Source organism: Rosa chinensis, chromosome 5 (assembly GCF_002994745.2).
Source record: "Rosa chinensis cultivar Old Blush chromosome 5, RchiOBHm-V2, whole genome shotgun sequence".
Taxonomy (NCBI): domain Eukaryota; kingdom Viridiplantae; phylum Streptophyta; class Magnoliopsida; order Rosales; family Rosaceae; genus Rosa; species Rosa chinensis.
This window is the reverse complement of record NC_037092.1, coordinates 87,216,674-87,238,048: the sequence shown is the minus strand read 5'-3', so window position 1 is coordinate 87,238,048 and position 21,375 is coordinate 87,216,674. Positions and strand designations below refer to the sequence as shown.

General features: G+C 38.8%; 1 protein-coding gene across 1 annotated transcript; it reads right to left on the bottom strand.

Annotated features, from left to right (window-relative positions):
- Window positions 1–654: 654 nt before the first annotated feature.
- Window positions 655–4,905, bottom strand: LOC112166505 (metal tolerance protein 4). Its single transcript, XM_024303371.2, has 7 exons — window positions 4,442–4,905; window positions 3,040–3,218; window positions 2,731–2,929; window positions 1,789–1,967; window positions 1,544–1,694; window positions 1,228–1,358; window positions 655–1,102 (listed from the first exon to the last, which is right to left on the bottom strand). Exons 1-7 carry the CDS (start codon window positions 4,638–4,640, stop codon window positions 923–925), a joined length of 1,218 nt encoding a protein of 405 aa, XP_024159139.1. The 5' UTR covers window positions 4,641–4,905; the 3' UTR covers window positions 655–922.
- Window positions 4,906–21,375: the final 16,470 nt, after the last annotated feature.

Genomic DNA, 21,375 nt, shown 5'->3' with positions numbered 1-21,375 from the left:
TTCTGGACTTGTCTGTGTTCTCTATCGTCTGTCAATGCTTCTATTTATATTGGCTGCTTTGTGACCTGAACGGATCTCTTCACTATTCGAAGTTGAGTGGAATTTTGGCTCCTCATGGCTTAATGACTCTATCTTGATTTGGCTCCGATGCTTATCTTCGGCTGACTTAATGCTGGACTCCGTCTTAATTGATCGACTTTGATGATCGTCATCAACGGCTGGAACTAATCGTGAAGCAAACTAACTTGGGTTGAACTCTCCTTATCGGCTAACGTGAACTTTAAGTCGATACTAACTTGATCAAATTTCATCTTTATCACTTATCAACTTTCTCTGTCTGTCAGCTATTGTCTTCCCAAGTTCCTGAGTCCAAGTTGGAAACTGACTAGCATGATTTGAACAACTAGCCAATTGGCTTTTAGACAATAAACTTTCTTTTCAATTGATGACTACCGGTCGGCTAATAACCAACAACTTAACTTTCGAAACCCTCCATCGGCCTAGTTTTTATCCAATTTGTCATGGACCAAATGAACTGTCCAATTATTCATGGGCCTAGTTTTTGGTCATAGGCCCATTTGTTCATTTGAGCGGCTTATTGTAATTCACAACATTCAACAACTATATGCACATTAGCTGAGTGGACAGCAAATGTGGGTACAAACAGGGCTAAGTCCCAAAACCTACTTCGTACAATATGTCATTTGAACTGATTTTCATCTCTTCTCTCGCTTATCACACTAAAATCTGGCCACAACAATTTCTAAAAGACAACATGTAAAGGGCACACGGTGCCAGTTTCTTTCCTTATTAACCCACAAAAATGAAAATAGACTAATGCATACATATGCAATACAAACCTACCCAACAAGTAGCCCGATCGAGTACCTGACTGACTCTGAAATTGACAGATATCACTGAATCAGGGCTGACTGCTTGGAAGCTTGACGAGTATATTGTGCTCTGGTTTGTGGTCGCATTCAAAGTCAAGATGAACAAATGCTCGCTCAACTTCTGGAATCTTCTCAAGATTTATCTGGAGGGACTCTCCAATGGCATGTGCTTCTTTCAAGGGTAATTCTTCTGGGAGTTCAATGTCAACCTGTTTCAACAAAGCAATTATTTTCAAAACAATTGCATTTTTTGAGATAGAACACAGAAGAAAGGATTTGATTCCATAACGTCACACGATATTGTACTGTTGAAATCATCTCTAATATGACCAACCTCCACAAAATAAAGAACACCAAATGTGTAAGCACGAACTGTGTCAACACGCTTCACTTGAGGGTGCCTTATGACAACATATGTCAACATTTGTAGGAATTCAGGAGGGGCTGACTGTCCCACCAGCGAAACTGCATGTTTCAGACCACGGTTAGACTAGTTGAAGTAGAAATACAAGGAACATCTTTTGAAGCCGTTTAAATAAGAAACAACACTTAACGGTATGTGAACTCTAAAAAATATGAAGATTTTCCAATTCATAATCTGGAAGTCTTCCTTAGATTAAAATGCAGCAAAGAGAAGCTAGAAAAAGTACCTGCATTTTCCATGACAGTTTTGGACCAATTTATGATCGTATACAGAGCAAGGATAATAGCACCAGTAGGATCAATCCACCAGTAATACTTATCAGCAAGCACAGCAGCAACTAATCCCACTACATTAGTGACCACATCAAAATAGTGATCCTGGTCATTGGCATTGAAAGATGTCATACAACTTGTGAAAATAGAACATAACCCCATCTGTTGAAACAGATAACAATAAAGAAGCAGCAGTAACCTCTGCATAGGCACGGACAATCTTATTTCCTGAGGTTCTGCAATAGAGCCACAGTGCAAGTTTTACCACAGTAGCAAACAACATGATTCCATACAACCATGCCAATTGATCTGAGGTCAGACTTTCAGTGGGATCAGCTGTAATTAATTGTTCTACGGCCTGGATCAATACCTGAAACCCTGCAAGGAGTGGAAGCATAGAAAAGTAATGTTGGTCGTCGTTGATGTATGAAATGCAGTCTGGCTTAATTATATTTGAAACTTAACCTTTGAATCAATGGTAGAAAATGAAAATAGGAAAAGAAAAAAAGGCAGCAGCATGACATTTTCTGAAAGACTAATTTCATGTCCTCATCATTGTGTCTCTGTTCTACAGTCTGTTACTTAGAGATATACATCATGCACACTGGAAATAAAAAGAATGCTCACTCAAAATCTTTACTTTTATGTGCAGAGTAAAGTATGAGTGAGCAGAGGAAATGAATCTTTATTTGCCTTGTTCTTTGGCACCAAGATATATAACATGAACGTTCAACATTCAACTCCTCTAGTCTTTAAAAATCTCTTCAGGAATATCCTAAAATATTTCTGCAATAGGAGAATATAACAGTAACTCCTTATAAAATATCTGGTCTGAGCTAGATTGACCACTAATCCCACTATTCATGATCTTTTGATGTTGCAATTGCTTGCTGACTTGGATGACAACTATGGTAAAAAATGTTATATAAGGCAGAAGTTGGGTTTCCTTAACTATACTTATTGATCAACAAATAAAGCAGAACCTATCCATCGCAAAATAAAAAATAGAAGCTAAAACATGATGCAAGATAAATTGATCTGGCAAAGAAGTTCACAATATATTATGACAAGAGGTAAAAGCAGCAAAGACTATAACCAATTTGGTATCATACTAAGGACAAGAAAAACTACAATGACATACCAAGTGTAGCCATGACAGCAGCAAAGATGATTATGCCAACAGGCTGCACCCTCAATTTTCCAATAGGATAGTGGTAGATATTAACGTTCTTCATTGCCAGGTGAGTGAACCAGAGTATGCCACCCGCCATGAGATCTAGTAAAGAATCTAGTGTTGAAGCAGCAATGGCTATGGACCCGCTTTTTACAGTAGCATAAATCTGCACATCCCAAAAATCTTATAACAATGTAAGAACACATACTATTTAACTACTTTAAAAAAGCGTTGTAAAACATATTTGCTTTGAAGCCAATTGAAGTGACAAATTACCTTAAGTGCCAAGAGAATTATATTTGCATAATTGGAAATCTTCATTGCTCTTTCATGTTGTGCTTGTTCTGCAAGATTTTCCTCATTTTCCGCATCAATGGACTCAGCGGCGACTACAGTGTCAACTTCCTCAAAGGATTTAAGGGTTGCAAATTGTTTTTCATAGTAGTCCTTCTCTCCTGCAATTAAGTAGAAGCCAAATAAACACAGGGAGGCCGAAATGGCGATTCCAAGGCTACTTAGTTGCACATATATTTGGTTGCAGAGAAAAGGAAGAAAAAGAAATAAACAAAAGACAAGGATAATCAATGTAACACGGTATACCAAACCTTCTATTTGGTTCCTCCGAAAATGAAAGAACACACTAAAAAATGGCAGGATCACAAATGACAATGGCGAAACAATTCCCACTTCCCAAAAGGCTTCTACATACAAATTTGAGGCCCCGAAAGACATTTTACGTCCAAAAATGCAGATGATTCAGGGGCATAGCCATATCTATAGTCTTGTTCATCTTGTCAAAACCTTCGAATATTCTGGGCTCTAATCAGAGACAGCACCCAAGTTGAAGAATTTCAGAGTTTAATTAATATGTTTGGTTGAGGAGAAATTACATAATCATCAAATTCCACCAGAAACCAAACCACAAATGACCTTCATAAAATTAAAGTCCAAAAGTTTTTCACAAATCCAAAGTATTTCTCGTCCACAAACACTAAGCACAAAACATGCCTTTTGTTCGTTCCTCAGAAAACGAAACAAAGGCGAAAACTTTACCACAGAATCACACACATTCTTCTTCCACATTTTCCTAATCTTATCAAACAACATAATCACCATCTCAGCACATCACACACGAAACCACATACACCAAAAACTAAACATTCCGTTTGATCCAAGAAAGCCAAAAACTTTCATCACAAAATCACAAGCACTGTTCTCTTCCACATTCACTCTAACCACACCCCTTTTCTTTTTTTTGGGTTAAACCAAGGTATCCCCTAGGTAAGGACTAATCTCTCTCGAGCCGAATCGGACCCCATTTAGGGGGAAACTCTCCCAATAGTGGCTGCTCCATTCACAAGGCTAGAACTCGAGAACTTGCTTAAGGGAACAAGCTCCTTACCACTTGAACCACCAAGCATTGTCCCACACCCCTTTTCTTTGGTTCCTCATAAAACCAAACAAACACAAGATCTCTATCACACAAACATTTCTCTTCCACATTCACACAAACCACAACCCTTTTCTCTGGACCTCCCAAAAAAAACAGCAGGAAACAGAGGCCACAACTTTATCACATAAACAGAAACATTCTCCTCCACGTTAACTAAGGACAACCCTTTTCATAAAGCAAACAACAAATCACAGAATCCTAGACACTTTTATAAAACCGACCAACCTTCGCTTAATCCCGAGGCACGTGAGCAGTCGATCACTTCCGGCGACTCGGGGTCAAGACCAGCTCGGACTTTCGGTGGCAGCCTCGAAACGAAGTCGTAAACGAGGGTGTTGTACGAGTTTCTCCGACTCAGTCGCCGACTACGTCCACCGCTGCCCAACAGCGACGCCTTCACACCCGAATCCGACTTGTCCTCCATTTCAGACCACCCAAAAACAAGAAATGTGTTTGACACACGACGTACTCCAAAATCTGTGTCTCTAAGAAGTAGCAAATCTTGAGGACAGAGGTGTTGCAACTGCAACTGTAAACTAATTAAATTAGGCACCAAATATAGCCCACCATCTTCCCTGCTCTGTCCGGATGAGAAAATACAAGGAAACGACACGTGAAGAGGACCTTTCTATACTTGTCGGTACTCATTTACTGTTGTGCTCCATTTTCCAATGTCTTTTCCTTTTCTATAATCGTAGAGAGAACACGGAGTCATGAGAGGTGAGAGATATGGAATCATGAGGTAATATTTGAGAAAATACATGAAAGTGAGAGGCAATAGATACGGAATCAGGAGCTAATAATTGAGGATACAGATGAAAGAGAGAGGTAAGAGATAAGAATTGTGAGGGAAGAAACTTAGGAGATCGATGTCGTAGAATTTGCTCTTAGTTTACTTTTCAACTTCATTTGTTCTCTCCGTTCATTTTCTCTTGATTTTTGCCATCGTGTTTATGCCTAAAGAAGAGGAGATGGAGAAATACAAATATTCACAACATATTACATATATACATATTTTTACGTAACGAATGGATGATGCATTTATTTCTTGCAATTGGAGTTATGATATTTCATTAGATAAATTATAACACTTTAAAGAGTACGAATGTATTTAGTTTTTTTCTTCAATTGAGCTCTATTACTATGTTAGATAAATCATTATAGCTTATGTTTGTTAAGCAAGAATCTAATAGAATCGTTGGCAATATAATCTTCATTTCTTCAAAAACTTTGTGCTCTACCTTACCAGCTTATTCTTCCTACCATGAGTAAAAAAAAAAAAAAAATCAATAATTATCAATTTGTTGAAGGAAGTCGATATCATGTGTGCCTCTTCAAACTAGGGTTTAGTCTTAGAGTTGTAATAGGAGAAGGTTCTAGATTTCCTAGTTATATTCAGATTCTATTACGTTTCATATACTCTGTAAATTCCTATACAAAGGACTCCTATTATCAATAATAATACAGAATTCTCTTTGCAATTCCATTTTTACTACAACACAATTGAGTTCTGATCCTAGATTAGATAAATTATTACAGTTTATATGGAGGATATATTCACTTTTTGCAATGAGTTCTAATACCATGTCAGATAAAATCATCATAGCTTACGTTTGTTAAACAAGAATCTAATAGAAGTTGACAATAGAATCATCATGTCGTCAAAAAGTTTGTACGTATTTGTCTTATTAACGTTATACATATTTCCAAAATCTATTAAAACAATAAAACTAGAGTATCCACCAAACAAAAAACAATATAACTAGACTAGGCACATCTATGAACGATTTTGCAGTTAGATGAGACTTATACAATTATTTAAAATAAATTTTTGTAAATATATGAAATTGTTCAAGTATGTCCCTATTTTGTGTTTGGCCCAAACCCTAGGTTACTTGACCTAGTGGTAATAGGGTTTAATTAGAAGAATCTAGATATTCTTATTCAATGTATGATTACCTTTCCTAGTATGATTCAGATTCTATGCATTGTAATCCTCTATATAAAGAGACCACTATTATCAATGAGAATACACAATGATTTTCTCTCAATTCCCGTTTCTCTAAAACAGGTTATCAGCATGAAGTCCTAACCCTGAAAACCCTAATTTCATAACCCTCAAATTCCAGCAATCACCGCCCCACATATCGAAGCCTTAGTCCCTAAACCCTAAAGGAGCCCAGAACCAGCTGGAATCCACCTGAACCGGCCCTTTGAAAATCCGAACCGGCCCCTGCCTTGTGCCTGCCCCTGCGCATCTGCTGAGAAGCTGCCGAGACCTGCGCACCCCTGTGCCTGCACTTGCCGAGCATCTGCCGAGTGTCTTGCCAAGCATCTGCCGAGTGTCCCTGCAACATCTGCCGAGACCTGTCGACAACCCTGCACAGGCCCCTGTCGACACCTGCCTAGCCCCTGCGCACCTGCTGCCGACATCTGCAGACACCTGCCGAGACACCTGCCAAGCCCCTACACGCCTGCTGCCGACACCTGCCAACAGCCCCTGCACAGCCTCCGCAACAGCCCAGCCTTGCTCCGGCCATCACCGCCGGCCACCAGTTTCTAGCCACTTTTCCGGCGACCTCCGGTGACTTTTCTGGCCATCTTCAACGATATTTTCTGGTCAAGATTTCGGGCAACTTTTCAAGGTAAACTTTTCTAAAAGTTCCCGTTTTTGAAGTTTTTCATCCTTTTATCTTCTTTTTTCTCAGGGACTTGCAACCTCCCTTCTTCTACCCCCCTTTCTTCTTCATAGAGGAGACCAAAAAGCCGAACTGTGGGGGTTTGTGCTCACTCCAAGCTTGGAGCTTGTAGAGTCCTCCAAACTTAGAGTTTGTTGAGATTAAACAATTGACGACAAACATCATTGTTTCGATCTAATCCAACCTGTCTTGGAATCGAATTTCTTGGAAGCGACTACGCTCGGAAATTCTCAATTTGTTGTAAGCGACTAAGCTCAGAAATTTTTATTGTTTTTGTGGTAGCCTATTTCGCTCCGAAACTAACCCTATTTTTCTTGTTGTTTTTCAGGATGAGCAACCTGAACAAGTTGAGCTTCGCTCCACTAGAGACAACAGACGCAGCATACCACAAGCGGGTCCGTGATATGCGCTAGCATCTTAAGGCTAATGGGATCCTAAGTACGATCCAAGAGCCAAGTCAGGATGTGCTTACTCCTCAACAAGCTGCTGCTTTTGAAGCAAATAGAATTACGAGAAAGGCGAATAAAGCTAAAGCCATCATTCTCATGACAAGACATATGAATAATGCGCTTCAGAATGAGTACCACAATGAGGAAGACCTAAGAAAACTATGGGTAGAACTCGAGCAGTGTTTTGGCAATGTTCGTGACTCCCTGCTTCCCTACTTACAAGTGAGATGGCATAGCCTCCGCTTCTGTGATATCAAATCTGTACTTGACTATAATTCGGAAACACTTCGTATCAAGTCTTTGATGGAATTCTGTGGGCAGAAAATCACTGATACGATGTTGATCGAGAAGACTCTCTCTACCTTCCCCATCTCTGCATTGATGGTAGCCAAGAACTATCGGATTGATGTCAATGCTAGACGCATCACAAGATTTCATGAGCTTATTGGCGCCATGAATGTGGCTGGAAAGCATGATAACATACTTGTGAAAAATTATAACTCTAGACTCGTGGGAGCCAAGTTAATTCTGGAGTCTAATTATAGTCGTGCCCCTAAGAGAGGGCACAAGGAGTGAAACCCTAAGGATATGGATAATTTTGGACGTTCTGGTCCATATTCTTGCCCTAAAGAGGAAGGAAACCACCAAGATAGGCGTGCATGGAACCGTGGTGGTAAACGTGTGAAGAGAGAGAGAGAGGCCAAGCCTCCAGTTATGGTGGTGACGCCACCAAAGAAAGGAACCGTCCTCAAAGCTGACCATAAAGCGCCTCGATTAAGGAAACCTGACCATAAAGATGCTTGTCTTAGATGTGGACTACCCAGACATTGGGCAAGGGCGTGTAAAGCATCCCAAAATGTTGCAAACACATACAAGATGTATCGTGAAGCAAGGGAGGCAAATTACATGGAACAAGAAGATCAAAATGGCTATCTCGATCTAAGGGTGGAAGACTTCAAGGATCAAGACCCAGAAACTGGTGATTTTGATTAAGTCTTTTTATTTTCCAAGAGATGTAGGCAATTGCCATATTATTTTTGTAGTAGATGCCACTGGTTTAATCTTTCTTCAAAGTAGGTGTACTCAATAAAAATGTGATGTCTAGATAGGTTTTGAGATTAGTGGTACTTAAAAGAGCTTTGCTCCACCGACATCTCTCCATTCACCTGGTCACATTTGCGTTGGAATTACCAAAAAAAGTTAGACGATTACCATTGTTTTGCATTAGCTAGTTCTTGGGTTAGATTTTCTCTAGTGGAAGAGACAATGATGTAATCTCGTTAGCTTATTAATAAAAGTTTAGTTCTTTTCTTTATGACTCCTTTTTAATTACGAGCTTTTCTTTTAGGAATGGATTCTGGAGAACTACAATGTCTTGCAGATAGTGCGACTGCACACACCATTCTACGCCATAGGCAATTATTCTTGGAGATGTTGCCTACATTTTCCTCTGTGACTACGATGGCTGGGCCATCAGGTTTAGTTCAAGGACATGGAATGACCCAATTCCTATTGCCTAATGGCACCTTGATTAAAGTTGCAGAAACTCTCTACGCTCCTAAGGCAAATTGAACCTTATTAACTATTAAGCATCAAGGATATCAGAGCCAACAAATTCCATATGGAAACGCATACTGAGAATGGAAAAGAGTTTATTTGCATTACCTCTAATGATTGCGGACGGAAGCACATCTTAGAGAAGCTTATGTGTCAATCTAGTGGACTTTATGTCATTACAATTCGACCAATTGAATCCAATAATGTAATAAGAGAATATCTCTTGGATTCCGACACATACTGGTTTTGGCATGACCGACTAGGACATCATGGTCATGATATGATGCTCCGTATACTAAAGACTTCACACGAACATCCATTCTTCAGAGTGAGAAGAACCAAGAATCGAAAATTGATTCCCTGACTTAGTAAGACCGCTGCAACCGCAACTGTCTTGGGAAGCCTTAAGGCCGCCCAAGTCCCTTGTGACAATGCCATAAATGGCGCCAACCATGGCCATGACGACATGGAATATTCTCTCCATGGATGCCACTTTCCATGGTTCCAACGCCATGATGGGTGATGTAGTCACACATTTTTCTTCTAATAGTGCTACAGTCGCTCAGGCCTAACCAAAATCATCATTAGTTGCTTCTAAGGCCCCTCGCTCATTTTGAAAAGCTTGTTCCTTCAGGAAATTAGGACCAAGATCGTCCTATGCAAAGGATCCCAAAATACTCATTCCATTCTTACCGAGTATCCAAAAGGATATCTGTGGACCAATTCAACCATCACCCATATTATCCATATTCCATGGGGATATCTGTGGACCAATTCAACCATCACCCATATTCCAATGCAGACCTTTTAAATATTTTATGATATTGGTTGATGCGTCGACAAGCTGGTCACATGTTACGCTGTTATCCACTCGAAATGCTGCTTATGCTAAACTCCTCACACATATTATCCATCTATGGGCTCACTACCCTGACTATCCTATTAAGTCAATTCGACTTGATAATGTTGGGGAATTTACATCGAAAACTTTCAATGAATATTGCATGTCACTGGGGATTGATGTAGAGCATCCAATTCCCCATGTTCATACCCAAAATGGTCTCGCAGAAGCCGCGATCAAAAGACTACAGATGATAGCTCGAACATTGGTTATGTGCACCAATCTCCCTGTTTCTGCTTGGGGATATGCAATATTGCATGCAGCAACGCAAATTCATCTACGACCCACTACATCCCAATCTTACTCTGCGTTATAGCTAGTGACTGGGTACGAGCCTAATATCTTTCACTTACGCATTTTTAGGTGTGCCATTTATGTGCCTATTACGCCGCCACAGTGTACTAAGATAGGTCCACAACGACGAATGGGCATCTATGTTGGCTATGAATCTCCAACTATCTTCTGCTATCGTGAACCCTTGACAGGCGATCTCTTTACCGCTAGATTTGTTGATTGTCACTTTGATGAGATAGTTTTCCCATCATTATGGGGAGATAAGAACACAGATATTCAACAGGAACGACAGGAATTGTCGTGGTCTATCTCTACTATGTCTCATCTCAATCCACATACCGCACAGTCTGAACTTGAAGTGCGAAGAATAATCGAGCTTCAGAATGTAGTAGATACTCTACCTGATACGTTTTCTGGTGTTGCAAAAGTGATGAGATCACACATACCTGCTGCAAAAGTGCCTGCAAGGATTAATGTCCCGAATACTGGATATAACGCCACTCCTATGACACCAGGAGATGGCGCCATTGCCCAAAATGGTAATGATGGGGGGTCTATGGCCACAGGTCCCGTGAGGAAGCGTGGTAGACCAATTGGTTCGAATGATACTCACCCTAGAAAGAGAGCGAATGAGGCACAAACAGATCCTTTGATCATCGATACTCAAAATCTGTCTCATGAGGATGTTCCAGATTATGGTTATGTCCAAGAGACATCATGGGGGACACCTCAATGTCAGACCCTATTCCTGAGAACGTAGAGATCTCTGTAAATTACACTAGTGTACATGGGACGTGGGAGAGAAACTCCAGCATCATTGATGATGTATTCGCGTTTTCAGTAGCTCGTGAGATTATTAAGACCGATGACATCGAACCACGCTCCGTTAATGAATGCCAACATAGAGCTGATTGGCCAAAATAGAAAGATGCAATCCAGGCATAACTTGATTCTCTAGCAAAAAGAAAGGTATTTGGAAAGGTTGTACCAATACTGCCCAACACCAAACCAGTTGGCCATACATGGGTATTCGTTAGAAAGTGTAATGAGAGAAACGAGATTGTAAGGTACAAAGCTCGCCTTGTGGCACAAAGCTTCACACAACACCCTGAAATCGACTACGAGGAGACCTATTCTTCCGTAATGGATGTCATAACATTTCGCTACCTTGTCAGTTTGGTAGTTTCCGAAAAACTGAACATGTAGCTTATGGATGTGGTTACTGCTTATCTATATGGGGATCTTGATACAGAAATATACATGAAGGTTCCTGATACCCAAATCAAGTATCTCTAAACCACGAAGCGCGTTCTCTATAAGGTTAAGATGCTCACTATATGGATTGAAACAATCCGGACGGATGTGGTATAATAGTCTAAGTGACTACTTGATTGGTAAGGGATATATCAACAATGAACTATGCCCATGTGTGTTCATAAAAAGGACAAGTTTCGGATTTGCAATAGTAACGGTTTATGTCGATGACATGAATATAATTGGCACCCTTGAAGAGTTAAGGGAAACCGCTGAACACTTGAAATCCGAGTTTGAGATTAAAGATCTTGGAAGAACACGGTTTTGCCTCGGTTTGGAACTTGAGCACTGTGAAGATGGTATCCTGATTCATCAATAAGCTTATACAGATGCTTAGGCGTTTTAATACTGATAAGATTAAGCCTTCAAGCACCCCAATGGTCGTCTGCAGTCTTAATCCAAAGAATGATCCATTTTTTCCAAAGGATGACGACGAAGAAGTGCTAGAGGCATAAGTGTCATACCTAAGTGCAATAGGCGAATTATTGTACTTGGCACAATGCATGAGACCGGACATCTCATTCGCTGTTAACCTATTAGCTAGATATAGCTCTACGCTAACACGATGTCATTGGTCTGGTGTTAAAGATATCTTTCGATACTTAAGTGGTACGATTGATATGAGCTTGTTCTATCCCTATAGAGAGAAGATGGATTCGGACCCATCAAATGCCAGTGACGCCATACATAGGAGTTTGGGTCACCTATCCCTATCCCAAAATAATATAAGTGTTTTGGAAGGTTTTGCTGATGTTGGGTATCTCTCTGACCCGCACAAAGGTCGTTCCCAAACTGGTTATGTTTTCACCATAGGTAAGACCGCGATATCTTTGAGATCTACTAAACAAACCTTAGTCGCTACATCTTCGAATCATGCAGAGATTATTGCTCTTCACAAAGCAGTTCGTGAATGTATATGGCTACGATCCATAGTTACGCATGTTCGAAGTAGTTTTGGTCTGAAGTCTACCACAGATGAGCCAACGAGCATTTATGAGGACAATGCTGCTTGCATTGAGCAAATGAAACAGGGCTACATCAAAGGCAACAACAACAAGCACATATCGCCTAAATTCTTCTAGAATCAGCAACAACAGAAGCTCCTCAAGATCAAAGTAAACCAGGTTCGATCTGACGACAATGTGGCAAACTTGTTTATTAAGTCATTGCCCAAATCCACGTTCGAGAAACATGTGGCAAGAATTGGCTTGCGGAAATTATCTGAACTCTCATGATCGTAGTCATCAGGGGGAGGCGCAGACATCAGGGGGAGATGTCTACATGTAAATCTCGAAACGTGAAAGGTGTGTTGTGCTCTTTTTCCCCTTCGACCAAGGTTATTTTTATCCTACTGGGTTTTTATTACTTGACAAGGTTTTTAGCTAAGCAACGAGAGAAGCACAGCATTTGGGCGACACAAGGGGGAGTGTTCAAGTAGGTCTCTATTTTTTGTCTGGCCCAAACCCTGTATTACTTGACCTAGTGGTAATAGAGTTTAATTAGAAGAATAGAGTTTAATTAGAAGAATCTAGATATTCCTATTTAATGTATGATTACCTATCCTAGTATGATTCAGATTCTATTCATTGTAATCCTCTATATAAAGAGACCCCTATTATCAATGAAATACACAACGAGTTTCTCTCAATTCCCGTTTCTCTAAAACAAAAATCACATTATCGTACTTATCCAAGTGTATCAACAACAAACAAACAAAAACAAAGGCAATTAGTCTCATATGCTCCTCTTATCAGAAACCAAACCACAAATAACCTTTGCAAAATGAAAGAAAGGCCACGACTTTTTCACAAATCCAAAGCATTTCTCATCCACAGATACTGAGCACATAACACACCTTTCGTTCGTTCCTCATAAAACAAGGCAAAGGCAAAAACTTTACCACAGAATCACAAACATTCTTCCACATTTTCCCAATCTTACCAAACAACATAATCACCATCTAAGCACACCACACAAGAAACCACAAAGACCAAAAACTAGACCTTCCGTTTGATCCAAGAAAACCAAAAATATTTCATCACAAAATCACAAGCACATTTCTCTTCTACATTCACACTAACCAGTAATCACACCCCTTTTCTTTAGTTCCTCATAAAACCAAACAAACACAAATACTTCACCAAACAAACATATTGTTTGAACCCAAAATTAACATTTTTTCCCGACGAAGGGGACTCGAAGAAAACCAGGCCAAGATCCGTGGCCCAAGCATATATTTCCGACAAGTTCGGAAAATATTATGTAGAGACTAAATAAAGTCTACTTGGAGGCCAAACAATTTTGAAGCAAATCTAGATATTCACTGATTACTATTAATTATCAAATATTTGATAATTAATGATGATCTATTTGTTTGATTACCAAGTATGGTGCAAGAGGGAGCAAGGACGAGAGCCATGCGAATCATATATTCTCATGCAATTAAGTCCTATGGAGGACCAAATAAGGAAGGGATCATGGCCAAGAGCCATGCATGCAAGGAACCAGGGGGTCCCAGATATATTGCAATTAAGCCTCAATGGACGTGGGAGAGATGGTAGGCATGCAATCATGCTTGATTGTCATCAACAGGATATATATATATATATATATATATATATATATATATATATGCATGCCGCGAGCTACAAAGTCCTCGTGATGACATATTTGCAATTAAGATACGTGCATCCAAGAAGATTACGTTCAGGACTCCAAGAGGCAATTAACTTTGCCTACATTCTAGCAACAACACAGTTAATCTATTATTACCTACGATAGTTATCAAAACTAATCAATGTTTTGATTTGATTCAAGGCCAATAACTATGGCCTAAAATATAATATTTCATTCCTATTTGGAAGGAGAATCTGCAGTAGCCTATAAATAGAGGCTAAAGCGATACAACAAAGACACAACTCTCAAATCAACTAATCGCATAGATTATCAAAGCCTCCCCGGAGCAAACCTTCAACCTAGTTGAAACCCGGCGACCATACTTTTAGTTCTAGTCTCTCCAAGAGCCGACTGTTAGTGCTACTGCCACCGATACTACCAGCGAAGCAAGGGTAACGTCTTCGCAACCCAGCGAAGCTAAAGTCACGTTTTAGCAAAACCCGTGTTTTCTCAGAACTTTCCAGTGATTGCTCTGCTCAACCTACAATGTTGAGTATCGATTCGGTGACACGAATAGATCACAACCAAAGCCCTTATTGGTAAAGCAATAAGTCCTTTTCCGGAAGGCAGAGAAAAGAGCCTTGTGACGAGGTTGGTGCTCTCCTCGTCCACAGCGCTTGATTCAAGAAATCAGGTCAAGGGACTCCTCGACGACTGTACCCTACGGTGCTGGCACACCTGCGCACACGCTCAAAAGAGATAGTTTGCAAGCCAACTGGTTTTGGAGTCAAACACATATCTCTTCCACATTCACACAAACCGCTTGTCTCTAGACCTTAAAAAAAAATTTATTTTTTTAAAAAAAGGTTGGAAACAGAGGCCAAAACATTATCACATAAGCACAAACATTCTCTTCCACATTAACTAAGCACAACCCTCTACCATCTACATAAAACAAACAACAAAGTAATATCTCCATCACAGAATCATATACACTTTCATGAAACCGACAAACCTTCACTTAATCCCGAGGCGCGCGAGCAGTCGATCACTTCCGGCGAATCGGGGTCAAGACCAGCTCGGACTTTCGGTGGCAGCCTCGAAATGAAGTCGTTTATGAGAGTGCTGTACGAGTTTTTACGACTCAGTCGCCGAGTACGTCCACCGTTTCCCAACAGCGACGCCTTCAGACCCGAATCCGACTTGTCCTCCATTTCGGACCACCCAACAACAAGAAATGTGTTTGACACACGACGTACTCCAAAATCTGTCTCTAAGAAGTAGCAAATGTTGAGGACAGAGGTGCCGCAAATGTAAACTGAATTAGGACCAGATATAGCCCACTATCTTCTCTGCTCTGTCCGGAAGAGAAAACATAAGGAAACGACACGTGAAAAGGACCTTCCTATACTTGTCGGTACTCGTTCATTATTGTACGCCATTTTCCATTTCCTTTTCATTTTCTATAGTTGTAGAGATAGAGAACATGGAGTCATGATTGAGGTAATGACTGAGGAAATATATGAAACTGAGAGGTAATGACTGAGGAAATATATGAAACTGAGAGGTAATTAACAGATATGAAATCCATGAGCTAATAATTGAGGATATATGTGAAAGTGAGAGGTAAGAGATAAGATGTATGAGGGAAGAAACCTAAGAGGTGACAGAAATGTTTTCTATTTGTTCTCTCCATTCATTTTCTCTTGATTTTTGCCATTGTGTTTATGTCTAGAGATGGAGAAATACAAATATACACAAAATATTAAATATATAAATATTTTTACATAACGAACAGATGATATATTCATTTCTTACAATTGAGTTCTGATATTATATTGATAAATTATAACAGTTACACGGATGATATGTTCACTTTTGTAATTGAGTTCTATTACTATGTCAGATAAATCATTACAGCTTACTTTTGTTAATAGAAGTTAGCAATATAATCTTCATTTCTTCGTAAATTTTGTACTCTACCTTACCAACTTGTTACTCTAACCAGGTGTGAGAAAATCAATAATCATCAATTGAGTTTTGATTCTAGATTAGATAAATTAATACAGTTTATACTAGCGAATTATTCACTTTTTGTGATGAGTTTTAATATCATGTTAGATAAATCATTATGACTTACGTTTGTTAAATAAGAATCTAATGATGATTATACTGTCACCTTCTGGACCATCTATTATGTCTAATATATAGAAGGTAACAGTGTAATCATCATTTCTTCATAAACTTTATTCGCTACCTTTACCAACTTATAGTGCTCGCATATTAATTATTATTTGTCTTATATATGTACGTTATACGTACTTCTAAAATCTATTAAAACAATAAAACTAAAGTATCTATCAAAGAAAAACAATAGAATATGGAACTAGAGTAGTAGGCACATCTAAAAAAATTTTTGCTGCATGAGACTCATGCAATTATTTAAAATATATTTTTAAAAATATATGAAATCACATTGTTGTACTCATCCAAGCGTATCAACAACAAAAAGACAAAAATGAGGACAATTAGTCTCATATGCTCGTCTTATCAAACTATGCAGAATAATAATTGTAATGTTGTTTGTTTGTGTAGGTGAAGGCCACGGAGTGTTAACTTCATACTCATTACTGATTTAATTATTGAGAGCAGAGAACGAGCTTAAATATTTAGGCCTTATTTGGTCTGCGGAATGGGAAGCTTGAGAAGTGAAATTTTATCTTTTCCTTTGTTTATCAATTCTAAGGAACTGAACAAGCTTCTTGCATGAAGGAGAAACATGGGAAAGTTGATCGTCCTGCACCGACGAGATTCATTTTTTCTCATACTTTCCCTACATTTGTTGCACATTAATTATTATTGGCGGGCCTACTTGCTGAATGTATATACTTGTGCTTGGGCAGTAACAACCCAGCAAGAGTATCGCGTGTGTCCGCACACGTGGACAGATGTGATCCTCTGAAACCAAAGCAGCTAAACAGTGGGCAAGGACCCCAGCAGCCTCCAGCTTCTATATAAATGGGGCCCCACCTCAGTGCTCTGGGTAATGATCACTACTGACTCTTCCCAATTTCAGATATGGCTTTTGCTTTACAACTCCCTAACTTGAGCGTCAGAGGAGTGAAATCCGATCACCTTTAGACTTCCTCTTAACGACCTTTCCTTTTATCTGCAGATCCCAGCAGAAGCATGGTTCAAAGTAGACCAGTCGTCAGCTTAACCACCTCAGCAGAATCATACATTAACATTTGCCTAGTCTAAAGACCATTCTAAAGGTTATTTATTACCAACTTTGTTCAAGAAACTTGATATTTTGATAATAAGATACCACTGAGAAATTGATGTTATTTTACTTTTCTACTCATGCACAAACTGTAGGATGGAATACCATTATGACGAGTTATGCACTTCATGGTTATAGATCAGGGACTGCTTAAGAGGCTCTTCTTCCATTTTGCATAGGTACCTTTCGAGCTGAAGCTACAGGTCAACGCATGAATGCAATGAGGTCAGAGAGATGCAGGTTCATTCCATACCTCTTATTGGTACAACGACTTTTATGTGGTGTTATGTAACTGAATTACAAGAAGTAGTCATGGTTCAATTATAAATTAATTACAATAATAGCAAAAGTTTAGTGATTGATTCATGATAATAATGTCTTCCAACTCAAATAATGGTGTCGTTGTTAAAAAAAAAAAAAAAAAAACTCAAATAATGGTGTAATTGTTGCATGTCCAACTGCTCTTAGACTCTTAATTAATGTCTACCATTTTTTTAATGAGATTCTGCCTTGTTGCATATTGTAATCCAACCTCCCTTTCTGACTTTCAAAAATATAGAGGAAAGAGGCATCATGTGACATGTAGTATAGTACTCCCATATCAATTAGCATTTGTCTTATGTACATTACGCATACTTCTAAAATCTATGAAGACAATAAAACTAGAGTACTCTTTCTTTCTTTCCTTTTTATAATAAAACTAGAGTATTTATCAAAGAAAAACAATACAACTCAGGTAGGCACATCTAAGAAATTTTTTGCCGGAGTTAGATTAGACTCATGCAATTATTTTAATATATTTTTAAAAGTATATGAACTCACAATGTTGTATTCATTACAAAGAAACTATTCTTCGTCACCATTGTTATGCTCATCTAAGCGTGTAAACAAACAAAACAAAAAGAAGGGCAATTAGTCTCAATTGGTCTCATATGCTCATCTTATCAAATTATGTAGAGTAACAATTTTAAAGTTATTTGTTTATGCAGGTGAAGGCTACATGTAAGGAGTGTTAACTTCATATCTAATGCTGATTTAATTGTGCAGGGCTCAAACATTTAGTCCTTATTTAGTTTGCAGAGATTCTTAAGGGAAACTTTATATTTTTCCACGTGTGGGAGTGGTCAATATTTCGAGCCTTAAAACAGGGCAATTAAAGAGAAGTGATGGTGCGATAAATGCAGTTGTTATTACAGCCGTAAATGCGGGGGTCAATGCAGCATTCAAACATGACAATCATTGCCGCCAATAAGTGGTGGTTATCGTAGGTGTGAATACAACCTTAATGGTGACTTGCTGCCCAAGTCACTGCAAACTTGCTATGCAAGTTTACTTGCAGCCTACGCCAAAATGCACCTATAAATAGGCGGCTCGACATCGAGGTAATCCATCTCATTCCGACTATTTTTACTCCACTACTAAGAAACGTACTGACTTAGGCATCGAAGGGTTTTCTGCAGGCACCCTCCCTCCTCCTTGAGCCGACGGTCAAACTTCGAGTCAACACTTCAAGGAAACATCTCAATTGTTCCTGGTCAGCTCCCGCTCCAGTCCGCATTAATTGGTGAGTCAAACTCATCTACGGAATTTTTTGTCACCAACACCATGTTTATCAAATATAAGGAAATGAACAACTTTCGTGCATGAAAGAAAAACATGAGGGAAGTGGATCCTCCTATACCCAAGAGATTCACTTTTCCTCATACTTTTCCAACATAAATTGCATATTAATTGCCTAGTCTAAAGACCATTTTAAAAGTCATTGTTACCAACTTTATCCAAAATTTTTTTGAGATTTTGAATTGTTTATGTTTTAATAATAAAGATACTATATCCAAAATTGTTGTTTACTTACTTTTTTTATTCATGCACAAACCAACAATCCTTTTTCGGTATTTCAAACATTGATAGGGAAAGTAGTGAGAAATTTATTTCCCATATTCATAAAAAAAAAAATTAAAAAAAAAAAAACAAGAAACTAATTTTCTTGTGCGAACCGAACGAGACCCATCGTGAACCTTAACTTAGTTTTCATTTAAGACATGCTTTATACGGCATTTAGATGCATGTACCAAGTCATAACAATGACAAATCAAAATCAACCATAAATGACTTTCATCGATATAAACCGACAGCTATCTGTGATTGAATATGATAGGCCTCATCATTTAGCCCTTCGGCCCTAAGCCCAACCCGGCCCTTGCATTAGGGCGGGCCGGCCCCTACCCTTTCTCAAATAGGGTAAGGTAAGAGTCATGCAAATGAAGCCCGGCCCTACCCTATGGCCCGGCCTGACCCTTTAAGTCCGCCCAATTAAACCCTAATAATTTTCTATTTTTTAAATATGTTTATCTTTAGTCTATAACATACAACTTATCTCTTTTTTGTAATTGATTTCCTAAGCTTTATTTTTTTAATTTTTGTTTCCTTTGTTAAACAACAATTAATTTTGAGAGATTTAGAGAGATTGTTAATTGAATATAACCATCTTAACTAATATTTATAAATGTTATAACTTATAAGTTAATTCTAATATATATATATATATAAGGTCCTTGACCCAAAGCACCAAAATAAACTAAAATGATCTCACTTACCCCAGCAAGAGATTTTTGTTCTCACTAACCCAATGTAAAAGGAAAAAACACTTTTAGGCTCAACTTAATTATCAAATTACGTCAATGCCATTGACAATCTCTTTTCACCCTCTCTCTCCATTTCGACTTTGGCCGATGGAAACTCTCTCCTCTCCCCTTGATGCAGATCGCCGGTGTCGGAATCTATCCTCATCGCTGCCTCTGTTTTTGCTCGCTGTTTCTCTCTCTCTCTCTCTCTCTCTCTCTCTCTCCGTGCAGATCGTCGGCGCCAGACTCTCTTTCCTCGTCACCGCCTTGTTTTTGATCGCTGTGATTTTCTCTCTGTGTAGATCGCCGGTGCCGGACTCTCTCCTCGTCGCCACCTCATTTTTTATCGCTGTGAATTTCTCTCGGCGCAGATAGTCGATGCCGGATTCCCTGCCACGTGCTCTCTCTCCTCCCTCGACTCCGTCGTCGTGGTCGGGTTTATCGTTGTGGGTGGCTTCATCGTCGTGTCCTCTCGCTTCTGTAGGCTCAGTTTTGTAATTTCCGGTTGGATTTTGGCTCAGCACCACTTGCCTGAAGTAGGCCTCATCAAAAAGCCCGCGGATCAAGTGGGCCGATGGAGGCCCGCCGGCCCGCAGGGCTTTTGGTCCGGCCCGGCCCGTCAAAAAACCCTCAAAAGCCCGCCTTGGTGGGGCGATGGAGGCCCGCAAAAACCCGGCCTGGCCCATAGGCCCGGCCCGCCAAAAGCCCGCTAGGCCCAGCCCGTAAAAGCCCGCAAAATATTATATATATATATATATATGTGTGTGTGTGTGTGTGTGTGTGTGTGTTTATATATATATATATATATATATATATATATATATGTATATGTGTGTGTGTGTTATATATATAGATATACCTATATGTGTGTGTGTGTTTATAAATATATATATATATATATATAGACACATATAGATATATATTTGTGTGTGTGTTTATATAGATATATATATATATATTTATCAATATATCATATATGTGTGTGTGTTTATATATATATATATATATAGAGAGAGAGAGAGAGAGATATATAGATATATATATATATATATATCTATATATATATATATATCAATATATCATATATATGTGTGTGTTTATATATATATATATATATATATCTATATATATATATATGTGTGTGTGTGTGTGTGTTTATATATATAGATATACATATATATATATATATATATTAATATATATGTGTGTGTATATAGAGAGAGGGAGAGAGATATATATATATATATATAGAGAGAGAGAGAGAGAGAGATATATATATATATATATATATGTGTGTGTGTGTGTGTGTGTGTGGAAGTTCTTATACTATTATACTTCTATATAGAATATGTGCATATATATATTCTACATATCGGTTGACCAATCCGATCGGATTCGAAAATATGGTGAAATTGGCTAAAT

Excerpts from the sequence above, each read along its gene's own strand:
- LOC112166505 (XM_024303371.2), bottom strand. The coding sequence starts at position 4,640 with ATGGAGGACAAGTCGGATTCGGGTGTGAAGGCGTCGCTGTTGGGCAGC. Across the intron at positions 3,219-4,441 it reads TGCCTCGGGATTAAGCGAAG|GAGAGAAGGACTACTATGAA; the intron begins GTTGGTCGGTTT and ends ACTTAATTGCAG. Across the intron at positions 1,968-2,730 it reads TGCTGTCATGGCTACACTTG|GGTTTCAGGTATTGATCCAG; the intron begins GTATGTCATTGT and ends CACTCCTTGCAG.